Source organism: Fundulus heteroclitus, chromosome 2, assembly GCF_011125445.2.
Source record: "Fundulus heteroclitus isolate FHET01 chromosome 2, MU-UCD_Fhet_4.1, whole genome shotgun sequence".
Lineage (NCBI taxonomy): Eukaryota > Metazoa > Chordata > Actinopteri > Cyprinodontiformes > Fundulidae > Fundulus > Fundulus heteroclitus.
In genome coordinates, this window is record NC_046362.1 from 957,225 (window position 1) to 970,238 (window position 13,014).

Consider the following 13,014-nt stretch of genomic DNA (forward strand, 5'->3'; position numbering starts at 1 on the left):
TGTGCAACCATTAGCATGTTGTAAATGCTTATTGAGTGTGTTGGGAGGAAGGACTTGCGGAAGTGCTTCTTTGAGCATATAGGGTCACTGAAAAACTCTCCATGTCTGCAACAGCTCTATGCATGGGGTGGGAGACAGAATTTGTCAGTAGTCGTGTTTCCATTGACCAACAAATTGCACAAATTGTAATTATGAAAATAAATCTGTTAAATGGAAACATGGCAATTTCCAAAATACTCCTATTTTTCGATAAAAGGTTTTTGCACTAGGATGAGGTGGTTTTTCAGCCATATTGAAATTGGTATATTTCGCAAAACTGCAATGGAAATAGTTTTTTCACACGAGTCACTTGATTAACAACAGGATGTTACTACTGGTGAACTAGACAAAGAAGATGACAGGAAGTAGTAGCAGGATGATGGTGCGGCATGTTTGGATTCACAAGGAGACTGCGTGTTTTTTTACATTTAGTTCCTGACAGGGGTATTACCAACATAATAGATTCAAAACAACAAAGAAATGCGAGCATTTACCAAGATGTTGAAGCGGCCATGAAGGAAGCGGGGTTGATTTTAATTGCATTCCTTATTTAATGGAAACACCGCAATTGCGAAAATGTGTTTTATTGAAATTAGCGGAATATGAACAATGTTTTGCGCACATTTGTAATGGAAACGCTTCTATATTTTTTCTTACAGCCCTTTTGACTCTCATGTGGAGGGGTGGATGGTCAAACCTCATGAAAATGTCCTTTTTATGAGGATGGCATAGTTCATCCCATGCAGTGGAACTGAAACAGGCTCTCTGGGCTTCTTCAGCCTCATCAGTCTATTTCCTCACTGTGCCCATTACTGTGCGCTCCTCATTGTCCAGTTTTATTTATTCATTAGTTGATTTATCTCTAAGATTGCTATTAGTTCATCATCTCCTAATTGTCTATAGTTGCTGCTTTTAAAGTTAATAATTTCTCAGTCAGTTTATTAGTTATTATTTTATCTATTTTTGCATTTTACCCTTAGTTTAGGATAATTTATCTAGTGGATAATTTATCTAGTAAGTATGGAGTTAATGTTGAAAATACAGCTTCAACATATAAATCAGCCTTATTGCTAAGTGGGAATCTTTCTGCATGTTTGATTGAGCATTAATGGCTGTTTTACCTCCGTAAAATGAAGCATGTGATGAGAATACAGCATTAACACTTGTATAAATAGTAAAGTTTGGTCATGTGGAGGACTTTTCCCCTGCATGCATGCATGCATAATGTGTTATTTAAATGTGAGCAATTACATAGTAAAAGTAAAAATGTAAACTCACTTCCTCATCTTTTTCCAACTCTAGTCCCATGTCTTTCAGGTGTTTCTCAAACTCCTCCCTCCTAAATGTTTTCTGATCCTCATGGCTGTTAAATGTTTCTCCCAGACATCCCATTTCCACGTCAGCCACTGTGGATCCACCTTTGAACTGCTTGCTGTGACTTAGGTTGCACGAAGAAAGGTTCTCTGTGAGACTTTGGTCTGATTGACGACTGGAGCGCCCTCCACCTGACTTCCTCAAAGGATAGGTGAGAATGTAGTCGACGCGCCGCTGACCATCCAGGAAAAAAAGTCCATGATGGCAACTGGTGCTTTCCTCTGAACTGAGAGCCTAAAATCCAGAAACACAATGATAGAGATAAGACATTACATTCCAGAAATCATATAGTAGAAAAGCAGCTTTATTCTTTTCAGTTTGTTGCCAAAGGAATTTCTTTCAAATATTACAAGGATAGAGTAAAACGAGAATCATGCTAGTGCACTGAAGTAGAAGACTGCACCAAAATGAGTTGCACTCACAGCCACCTCAGAACAGGGATCAAAAGGGGGAATGTGGGGGTTATAAGTTCCACTTCATAAAGACCATAACTGAATGATTTCAATGTGAAAAGGTATAACTTAAAAGCAGGACATGTCCTCTATAAATTTCTTCCTTCATTTTGCAAAGACAAATTAAAGGAAGAAACCCCAGCAACAACAGAAGTACATCCAAAATTGTACCTGCATCCTACCAATATTTAGAACTGGCTGGTTGGTACCAAACTCTAGCACTCATTGAGCAAGAGTCGGGACATACCCTGGACACTTTGCCAGTCCATCACAGGGTGTCAGGGACCAAGCCATTAAGCATAGTGGATACAGGTGTATAATTCAAAAGGTGGGTATTTATTTACACAAAAATATAAAAAAATTATTAAGAACTACAACACTTGGACAGGCAGGACAATAAAATAGGTCAAACCAATAACCTAGGCTCAAAATCCTAACTAAATAAACCTTCAGCAAATGTAAGACATACTGGCCTCCTGAACATTGTATTATTTATTTTACAGTCACTGTACAAAACTGCATTCTGTCAGACTGAGGTGTACTTCACTAAAGATAAAACCTTCAGTCTAATTTACATTTAATAGTAAAAAAAAAAAAATCAAATTCCCTCAGCTAGTTGTGTATCCTTAAATACTTTACTAGTCCTTTAATTATACAGGTGCTGATCATATCATTCGAATATCCTTTTTTTTTCAGTAATTACCATTGAAAAAGGGAGACTTGTATGTTATATTCATTCTGTAGGCTACGCACTAATCGGGAAGACTGCTGACTTGTCAGTTGTCCAAAAGACGACCATCAACACCTTGCACAAGGAGGGCAAGACACGGTCATTGCTTAAGAGGCTGGCTGTTCACACAGCTCTGTGTCCAAGCACATTAAGAGAAAGGTGAAGGGAAGGAAAGGATGAGGTAGAAAAAAGGGTCCACGCAATAGGGATGATCACACCCTGGAGAGGATTGTAAAAAAAAACATTTAGAAATGTGGTGGAGATTCCCAAAGAGTGGACTACAGCTGGAGTCAGTGCTTCAAGAATCACCAGACAGACGTATGGAAGACATGGTTTCAGCTGTCGCATTCCTTGTGCCAAGCCCCTCTTGAACAAGAGACAGCGTCAGACGCGTTTTACCTGGAGTGAAGAAAAAAAGGACTGGACTGCTGCTGAGTGACCAAAGTTATGTTTTCAGAGGAAAGTCAATTTTGCATGTCCTTTGGAAATCGAGGTCCCAGAGTCTGGAGAAAGAGAGGAGAGGCACAGAATCCATGTTGCTTGAGGTCCAGTGTAAAGTTTCCACAGTCAGTTATGGTTTAGGGTGCCATGTTATCTACTAGTGTTGATCCACTGTATTTGCTAAGGTCCAAGCTCAAAGCAGCAATCTACCAGGAGGTTTTAGAGCACTTCATGCTCCCTGCACCTGTCCAATTTCATAGAAATGCGGATTTAATTTTCCTACAGGACTTGGCACCTGCATACAGTGCCTAAACTACCAGCACCTGGTTTAAGGACCATGAGATTCCGATTCTTATTGGCCGGCAAACTCTCCTGACCTTAACCCCATAGAAAAAATGATGGGTGATTGTGAGTAGAGAGATGCAATACACCAGACCTAACAATACAGAATAGCTGAAGGCTACTACCAGAGCAACCTGGGTTCTCATAACGCCTGAGCAGTGCCACAGACTGATCAACTCCATGCCACGCCGCATTGCTGCATTAATCCAGGGAAAAGGAGTCCTAACTAAGTATTGAGTGCAGTACAAACTTTTCATGTTCATACTTTTCAGCTGGCTAACATTTCTGGAAATCCTTTTTTTTTTTTATTGGTCTTAAGTAATATTCTAACTTTCTGAGATACTGAATTTGGGATTTTCATTAGTTGTCAGTTATAATGATCAAAACTAAAACTAATATACACTTTAAATAAATCAGACTGTGTGTAACAAATTAATTTAATATACGTTTCATTTTCTGATTGGAATAACCTGTAGAATGTGACTCATTTGAATATATTAATATTTATTGGAAGTATTATCGCACTTCTCAATTCCTCTCTTTCTCTTGCATATTTTTTGCATTCTACAAAAAAATGCTCCACACCTTCCATTTCACCACAATGTACACAGGCCACTGATGAATGCTTAACTGTAATATTTAACCCACTATTTAAACTTGTGTGCTCAATCCTCAATGGTATTATCCATACTTCCTCTTGCTTCTTCATCATACTGCATCTTCCTGCATTTACCTCCTTTTGTAGTTTATATGAATGCCATCCTTTTCCCTCTGTATATCTTTCCTGCCATATTTTGATGTTATCTTTAATAATTAATTTCATCTCTGTTTTACTTAATGGGACCCTATATTCAATTTTACTTGAAATTCAGCTGGACACAGAGTTATGTGAAAGGTGTTTGAAAAATAGCAAAAACAGACCAGGAGATGCCTTTAAACTTGAGAAAGCTCCTTTAATTTATACTTTTGCCCATAAGGATATTTCCTCTGTAAAAAAGCTGTATCCAATCAATCAAAGAGCCTGTCAGAAATCCAATATGTTCTCGAACGTGTTAAATGTGATAAAACAGTCTTGATATCTGGTCAATGTAGAAAATTAGTGGGAGTCTTTGAAGAAAAAAAATAAACAACCCGTAGAGCTAAGTGTTTCTGGTTTCATAAATATCCCACATTTGACACTGATTGCACATTTTTTTCACATCTTCTAAATAATATGACTAGATTGTGGATGGAAGATATAGTCAACATGAATTGATGGATTCCAGAGGTTGCAGAGCAGTGTCGTGCCAAATAAGTCAAGGTATCCATCATGTCTGGCATGGCTCTTCCTAGAAATTCTAGGACATATATAGTAGGTAAATTATGAGCTGTCATAACTTCTGGCTTTTACTTTATGATTTCTAAATATAAAGCTACATCTGAAGACAAGTCATACCCACATGACAGCAGCTGGTTAACACTGGCTGCTTGGATCGCAGTCTAAAGTGTTTACCACGTCTGTGAAACCACTGAGAAAGCAATCTGATAGCATTTATAAGTAAGACCCCACCACATAGACCCTAATATCTAGGGAAGAAAATATCAGCAACTAGCATTCTGCTGCATGGGACACCAAGATACCCTCACATGTTTTTCATACATCTCCTGATGGTGATGCCTCAGCCAATCTTAGCATATTCAACTAAGTGCTGAAAACCATTTGGTGTCAGATGGTTCAATAATTCGACTTATGTATGTTTGAAACACCCAAGGTGGCACTGTGGTTGCAACTGTTGCCTTACAGCAAGATGATCCCAGGTTCAAAACTGTATGGAGTTTGCATGTTCTCCTAGTGCATGCATGGGTTGTCTCTGGGTACTCTTGCTTCCTCCCTCAGTTCAGACGCATGACTGTTTTGTTGTTGCCCTCTCTAAATTGTCTTCAGGACAAACACCCATATATTGCCTGTGATGGAATAGCAAATTGTCCAGGGTGACCTTTCTCATTCAGAGTCCACTAGAGATAAACACTCCCACCCACAGAGTGTGAATCATTGGCACAAAGAACTCCCAAAAGAGAAACAGAGGCGCTATCTAGTTTATAGGGCATGAACTCTAATATACTTGACTACTCAAAAATCCTTGCATATGATTGGATAAGCCACTTGTCTGTCATCTTTATCAACGTGCTATTTCAACCACTCACACCGAAGCTAACCCGTGACACTGTGAGAGCGACGCAGGAAAAATTTTTGTTTGCGGCTCTAGTGGCACACGTTTTATTGACAGTGAGCTGACAGGAAGAGGGGGGAGACAGGCGGCAAAGTGCCGTGGGTCGGAGTCGATCCCGGGCCGACCGCATTGAGGACTAAAGGCCTCCTAACATGGTTTGCGCTAACCGCTCCGTGGCGAGTCCGCAGCGGACGCGCCCCGGACTCGCTTCGGGGCGCGTCCGGCCAAATCCGGTCGGGAGAAGGACAAAAACATTGTTTCCACCAACAAAAGCCTTCAGAGCCGTTCTCTGATGTTTTTTTTAATGAAACAATATTAGGTAGATTGGACAACACGGAAGAAATAGCAGCATCAATGTTAATGCTTGCTTCCTCGATGCGAGCCGGCATTGCTATCAAAACAGCCTCACGTCACGGTCGCTTCTCCACTACGTCACATCTATGAAACTCCAGCCCTGCGTCCTGATTGGCTAGACAGTAAAATTGGTTGGAGAAATCACTCTCTATGGGAGATGTCCCAGATGTATGTGAGTGAAGCTAGGCGGAGCGACATACATCTGCCGAGAGTCAGGTTAGAACACTATCCCCTTTCACAAAATACCTCAAAGCAGGTTTAAGTTGCCTTCTTGGTGTTTCTGTGTGTTCTGTGTCTTCTGTGTATGTGCAAGCTGGCTTTGTGGGTAATAAACATGTGTATTGTGTGCCTAGTCAACCGCAGGATTTACAAGGAAAACAAGATTCAAAAGACATTTTCGACAAGAAGATAAAGACATTAAGATATATAAATAAAATCCAAAAACACCAACACACTGTTACACTGAATGTGTTTGCCATATTGTTTTGAAAAGAGTGTGTGCGGGGACATATGAAGATTTTATTCATGGTGCGATACTATACAAAAAGTTTCCATACTGCTGGACATATTTTTTAGGAAACTCACAACTCGTGTTATTCATGAATGGCCGGTAAGAGATCAGTCACGGCTCACCTTTATTGGTCTATGACAAAAATGTCATGGACCAATGAGAGGAAGATGGAGCGAGAGATCGACAGGCGGATTGGTGCGGTGTCTGCTGTGAAGCGGGCGCTGTACCGGTCCATTGTGGTGACAAGAGAGCTGAGCCAAAAGACAAAGCTCTCGATTTGCCAGTCGATCTACGTTCCTACCCTCATCTATGGTCATGAGCTTTGGGTCGTGACCGAAAGAACGAGATCCCGGATACAAGCAGCCGAAATAAGTTTTCTCCGTAGTCTGTCTGCGCTCTCCCTTAGAGATAGGGTGAGGAGCTCAGAGTAGAGCCGCTGATCCTCAACGTCGAGAGGGCATGTTCCACTGGGAGGAGACCCAGAGGGAGACCCAGGACACGCTGGAGGGACTATGTCTCTCGGCTAGCCTGGGAACGCCTTGGGATTCCCCCGGAGGAGCTGGCACAAGTGGCTGGGAAGAAGGACGTCTGGGCTTCCCTACTGAAGCTGCTACCCCCGCGACCCGACCCCGGATAAGCGGAAGATGGATGGATGACTGGATGGATCTTGTTATGTTGGAATCAGAATCTTCAAATATTTTATAGGGAAAACTTGAGACTAGGATGGAGGATTTAACTTCCACCTAAACAACAACCATAAACAGCCAGAGGTACAATGAGCTGGTTTAGACCAAAGCATGTTCATGCATTAGAATTGCCAAGTCAAAGTCCAGACCTTGATTGAGAAACTGTGGCAAGACTCAAACAGTACTACACTGTTCCCAGACACTCTCCATTAGATTGGACTGGGTCTGTGTTATTTTACAAAGAAGAATAGTAACAAATTCTAGACTCTAGATTTGTGAAGCTGATAAAAACATACATCATACATCAAATGACGTGAAACTCTAATTGTAGTGACATGTGGTGTTGATGCTGGGGCTGAATACAAGTGTAAGCCAGACATTTTAGACTTTTACTTGCAAAAGCATTTTAAAACTGTTTAATTTTTTGCATGACTAATGTAAAAAGCTTAAGGGGTATAACATCTTTTGAAAAGTGCAGTATGAGGTAAACACAAACAACTATGCATGTACACAGTCACCCATAAAGCCAGTTTTAAAACCAAATTATCTGTCTCCTAACACGTTTTTGGACAGTGAGAGGAAACTGGATCACACAGAAATAACCCAAACATGCCATTTAAAGCAACTACTGTCCAATCCTGTACGCTTTGGTCATCTAGTGGATACTGTGAAAATTCCCGTTAGCTGCCCTCTCAAATCAAGCAAATATTTTATGTGAATGTCCAAAAGGCAATAAACTCACTCAATTTAAAAATCTGAGCTGTTTTCATCTAGTAGGGTCAAATGCAGTCTGTCGGAACTCCTTTGGTGATTCCTTTGAGAAATCACAGACACGGACTGCATGTAGGTTGCCAAAAATAGTCACATTTTTATATTTAGTCTAAAAAAACATTTTAGAATCAGCATGAATTCTATGCTTCCTTGTTTTAAAATACTTAAAGGATGGTGTGCCCTCTCATTTGGAAATGTCCCTGACTATCAGTAGCTGCAGCTGGAATCCAAGCATTTTTGCCTGGTCTGACAAGAATTGTGGGTTGGCTGCAGGTATTTGAAGTGTGACAACAGAACATCTGAGATCAAACCTTATTGACTGAGGCTGCAGTGGTGGAAAGCTATCATGACCAGGAAGTGGCCATGTTCAATTCCAGCCAAAAATTAAAAAAAATTAAATAAACAGGGTTTTAAGGGCAGGTTTCTTCAGAGGAAGGATCTATCTCAGTAAATTGTTACTGTATTTGTTATATGATAAACAAAATGCATTATTAATACTTTTCTGATTAGATTTAAATTTGTTGGACTAGGAGATTTGGACTTAAAATAACAAAATACTAAACCGTAATCCATTTGTTGACATACTATGAGTGAGAAAAGAATACTCTGGTTTACTCATAAACAAAACCAAGTTGGAGAAAATTGTATTACAACAAAATAGCCCTTGTCATATTGAACCTTTTCCAGCAAAATAACAGGATAATATTTTTAACACCATTGCTGCTGTTCTCACTATTTAAAGGGATACTCACCCTAAACTTGCCATGAAAGATGACATCTCGTAGAAAATGTTGCCTGTACCCAGAGGCTGAAGGCTGCTGAAGTTCTGAGTTTGGTTCCTCTGCCATAGTTAAGGCAACATAGAGTCATAAACCCAACAGGAAGGAGTCTCAGAGCATATAATCTATGTTGTGCTTGATGTGTCACCCGTGTAAAATATCCAGTTACAGTATCGTGCATGAAAAGTACTCCCTTTTTTCTGACTCGCAACTTTTCTGTGCTTGTCTCCCTTTAGCTCTCCGTGTGACTGTGTTTCCATCTGGAATGTGAAGTCGCAGAAGTGAGCCTCCTGCCTTGTTACTTGAGACACTGTCTGTGAGCCAAGATCTAAACTTAGACAACGATAAACCTCTGAACAGAAAGTTCCCTCCTTCAGTCTCTCTGTATTTTCTCAGCCTAATAATTAAAGGATCGAACACCTTAATTCAAAGCTAACTTCCTTCATTGTGTGAATTTATGTCATTCAAATGGGATGTCGGATGTGAGCATCACTTTCAAAAGAAATTCCACTAAAACCCACAATGTTTTAAAAAGCTATTTGAACCTAAAACCCAAGAAGAATAAATATAAATTTCAGGGAAGAATCCTTACCCCAAAAAGGGTATACAAGATGCAAGTTTACTGCTTTTAATTTTAATGATCTTATTGCTGGATTAAAAGAGGCATTTTTTCAACTGTTAAATAAAGTCTCTCTTGCTTTACAATGTAATAGTACATTGCATTGTAATTTACCAATTACATTGGTACATTACATTGTAATTTACCAATTACATTGATACATTACTGTGTAATTTACCAATTTATGGTAAAAGAAAAATTTATTAATTTAAGTAATTTCTGCAAAACATCCAAACCCCAGTTTCCAGAGGAAAAAGAAATCTCCTCAAATTGTTCTGTTGATGAAAGCATTCAGTTTGCTCACAAAATAACACATTATGTATGCATGCAGGGGAAAAGTCATCCACATGACCAAATAAATATTGTCACTCTCTGACAAGCAGTAGGGAAAAAAATGTATGTGCTGCACTGCAAGATTAACAAGAAGACAGAAATATTACAAAAGTAATATTACTGTTTATTTCCATTTATCAGCTAAAACATTGTTTGCAATGATAGCCGGGTTGGATTTTTAAAATGGGAGAAAATATGACAAAGATGAAGCAGAGGAAAAAGAGAGTACAATATAGCATATTTGGAGTCTGGTTCTACACCACCAGAAAGAGATATAAAAAGAACAGCAAGACTAACCAAAAAAGTATCACAGTTACACACAATCAACACCTTTGATAACATCACTGCAAAATATGCAGTATTATTTAATATAAGATGTATGCACTTTTAAAGGCATGCTCTTGTTTGTATCATGTTTAGGATTTTTAATGCCTGCCATTACAACAGGGCTTTACTGGCCTGCTGTAATCTCCAAGTTAATTTTAGTGAAAAACTATTCCGACTTCCGATTTTTCGGTTTATGTTTCAGTTTTTCTTGTTCATGTCAGAATTTGATTATTTTTCAGTAAAATGTAGAAATGTGGAATCAGATCTGTTTCTGAATTCAGTGGATGATTATAGTGGAATGTGTGGCCTGAAACTAAAAGGAGTCAACTTTGAAAGAAATGTACCATATATATATATATATATATATATATATATATATATATATATATATATATATATATATATATATATATATATATATATAGGATAAACAAATGAATAGTAGCCTAAACTAAAAGTATACAACTTGCATGCATTAGTAATGCTGTTGCTCAAGCCCAGGCACAGTACGTAGTAATCAAGTAATGAGCTATAAAACAAGTGCAACTTCTCTTACAGGATTATCCTATAGCATAGAAACAATATGTACACGTCTAAACTTTATAGACAAGCTTAACAAGTTAAGCATCTCAGCAATTACAAATTTTGAGCAAGGAAAACCAGACGGCCCATAGCATCTGGTTTAAGTGCAGCTCTGTGGCACGTGACTGTCATGTTTGCCTTAAGATGTCGGGCCCACATGCACAATACACTCGGTGACAACAGATAAAGTTTCAAAAGGTTTATTTGACTCAGGATAAAGGCGGGGTCCCAGGGCGAATCTGCATCAGCAGGAAACAGCTCGAGCGGGAGCACCGAACCAGGGGACCGGATCAGTCTAAAGGGGTGAGAGAGATGATTAGTCCTTGAGGTGAGACTAGTGGAGTTAACCGAGGGGCGTAAGCTTACCACGAAGCGCAGACAACCCGACCGGGGAGGAAGGCAGTGTGGACTCAGCTCTTAGCCTGTTGGTGATGGCGGCAGATGTCCGGGAGACCAGTGAGCGAGGCAAGGGTGGGTCCGAGCAGCACCGGGGAATCCAGAGATCTAGAACAGCGGGAGGAACCAGGGGAACGTCGGAGGGAGCCTTGTGTCCAGGGACGAGGGAACCGACTCGGAAGGAACAAGAGGAACTCGGTAAGGAGCCGTCACGAGAGGTGACACTGAAGCTCGAGAGGAATCGTCGGAGCACGAGGAGGTAACCTGAGAGACACAAAATGGTTGGTTTTAGCGTGAGAGCAAAAACTGGCGAGAGGCCGTAGCTGAATAGGCATACCACAACGGTAACACTCTGGCATCCTCCCACTGTTCGAGCGCAGTCTTTATAGCGCGGCCTCGGTGCTGCAGAACCACCAGCAGCTGTGTGTGCTACGCCCACCAGCCAACCACGAACACCTGCGAAAAGGCAGAGGCGGCAGGACCAGCAGCGATCTGCACAGCCCTGCCGGCTGAGTCCTGACAGTATTTAGGCAAGTATACATAAATACTGTCGAGGTACTTTTAAAACATGGGGGAAATTTGCCCGATGAGATCTCGACCAATTTAAAAGGTCTGTTTCAATATCAATCTCTGTGGTCTGCAAGTAGACTTTCAGCTCAAGAGTGGTTCACCACTGCCACCCATGCTGCTGATGCTGTGCTTTTTGAAAAAGCTGGACAAGGTCTTTTTCCTTTTTTCCTTAGGTGGAGCAACAGGCCCAGCTGTGGCGGCACCAGGAAGCCCTAGGGAAGGGTCTTGCTGTCGATCCTTTAGGGACTTGATCTCTTCGACTTCTTCGCCATGGAAATTATGTGTTCCATCTTTTCTTTCTTTGTGTAGGTGGTTCTGTATCATGGACCAAGGAGAGATGCAATATCGAGCAGGTCATCTGTGTCTGGATCTGAGTATTTCTTGTTCAAGTAGGCTAGAATGTTTCTCTTCACATCCTTGGTTAGTTTAGTATTGTTCTCTTCCTCAGCAAGAATGGTGGTGTTGAACATATGAATTATCAGCTTGACGTAGGACATACTGACATACCGCTCTCCAGACAGGGCATCTGTGAAATCCATGAAAGGGTCTCAACACCTGCCAGACAGAGAGAGAGAGAGAGAGAATACTGTTATGTCCATAACAATACATTTAAACAAGTGCATCCACTGCAGATTAGAAAATTAATAGAAAAAAGAGCTATGTTTAAAATAACTGTAAAAAGAAGAGCACATAAAAGAAAAAAAAACATCCATACACCTTGTTGACAGCCTCCAGGACATCAATATCTTGTCAACTTTTTTTATCAGCTTTCAGAACCTGACTTATTGCTCTCTCGTGCTCAAGTATTCTTTGTATCATCGTCTAATGTGATCCCCACATGGTGGGTGTCACAGTTGTGAGTATGTGCTTTGGAAGACCGAGCTCATCCTGAGCCATGGCCAGGTCCCCCCTTTTCTTCCAAGAGTATGAAAAGGATGCCACAATGTTTTTGCAGACTCCAACTGTGCATTGTATGTGGTCATCTTTCAAACCCCTCTCTGTAAAAACAATGAACAATGTTAGTTTGCTAATGTTAAATTGAGACACACAAACACAAATGGAAAGTTGACAATAAATCTCACATCATGACAAGACATATTAATATACAGTGGCAATCACAAATATTTAACCACCTCCTCAACAAAAAATATTTTTAAGGATTTATTAATTATAAGTGTGTCAAAATGTATTTATCCTGTCTAGGATTACATCTTAATGGTGTCATGTTTTTATGATGAACCCGAACACAACCACACACAGAGTTCTGTTTAGTGAGTTTATTGAAGATGATGAAGACCAGAGTTCAGACCAGACAGAAGTAGGAGGCTGTTAGTAGCTGAGGCTGGCAAGCTGGACGGAGACAGAGCATGGAGGCAGCAGAACCAGAAGCACAGCAGAATGGAGACTGGGAACCAGGCTGGGCCAGCAGCACGACAGAATGAAGACTTGGAACCAGGTTAGACTCACAGCACGACAGAATGGAGGCTTGGAACCAGGC

The 13,014-nt window shown here is 40.4% G+C and overlaps 1 protein-coding gene across 5 annotated transcripts in view; it reads right to left on the bottom strand.

The window, feature by feature from the left end:
- The window catches only part of LOC105934800 (anoctamin-1), a 75,085-nt gene extending 66,130 nt beyond the window's left edge, over window positions 1-8,955 (bottom strand). For 4 of the 5 annotated variants that reach the window (XR_004932290.1, XR_004932292.1, XM_012874952.3 and 1 more), the window contains exons 1-2: window positions 8,663-8,955; window positions 1,318-1,647 (exon numbers count right to left, since the gene is read on the bottom strand). Coding sequence is in view for 3 of the 5 variants with exons in the window: in XM_012874952.3 (XP_012730406.1) it covers window positions 1,318-1,647; window positions 8,663-8,758 (426 nt within the window). In the remaining 2 variants the exon portion in view is untranslated. Of the gene's footprint in view, window positions 1-1,317; window positions 1,648-8,662 lie in introns of those variants that run through there. The other variant, XM_036145461.1, reaches the window with a different exon arrangement.
- Between the last annotated feature and the right edge of the window lie 4,059 nt (window positions 8,956-13,014).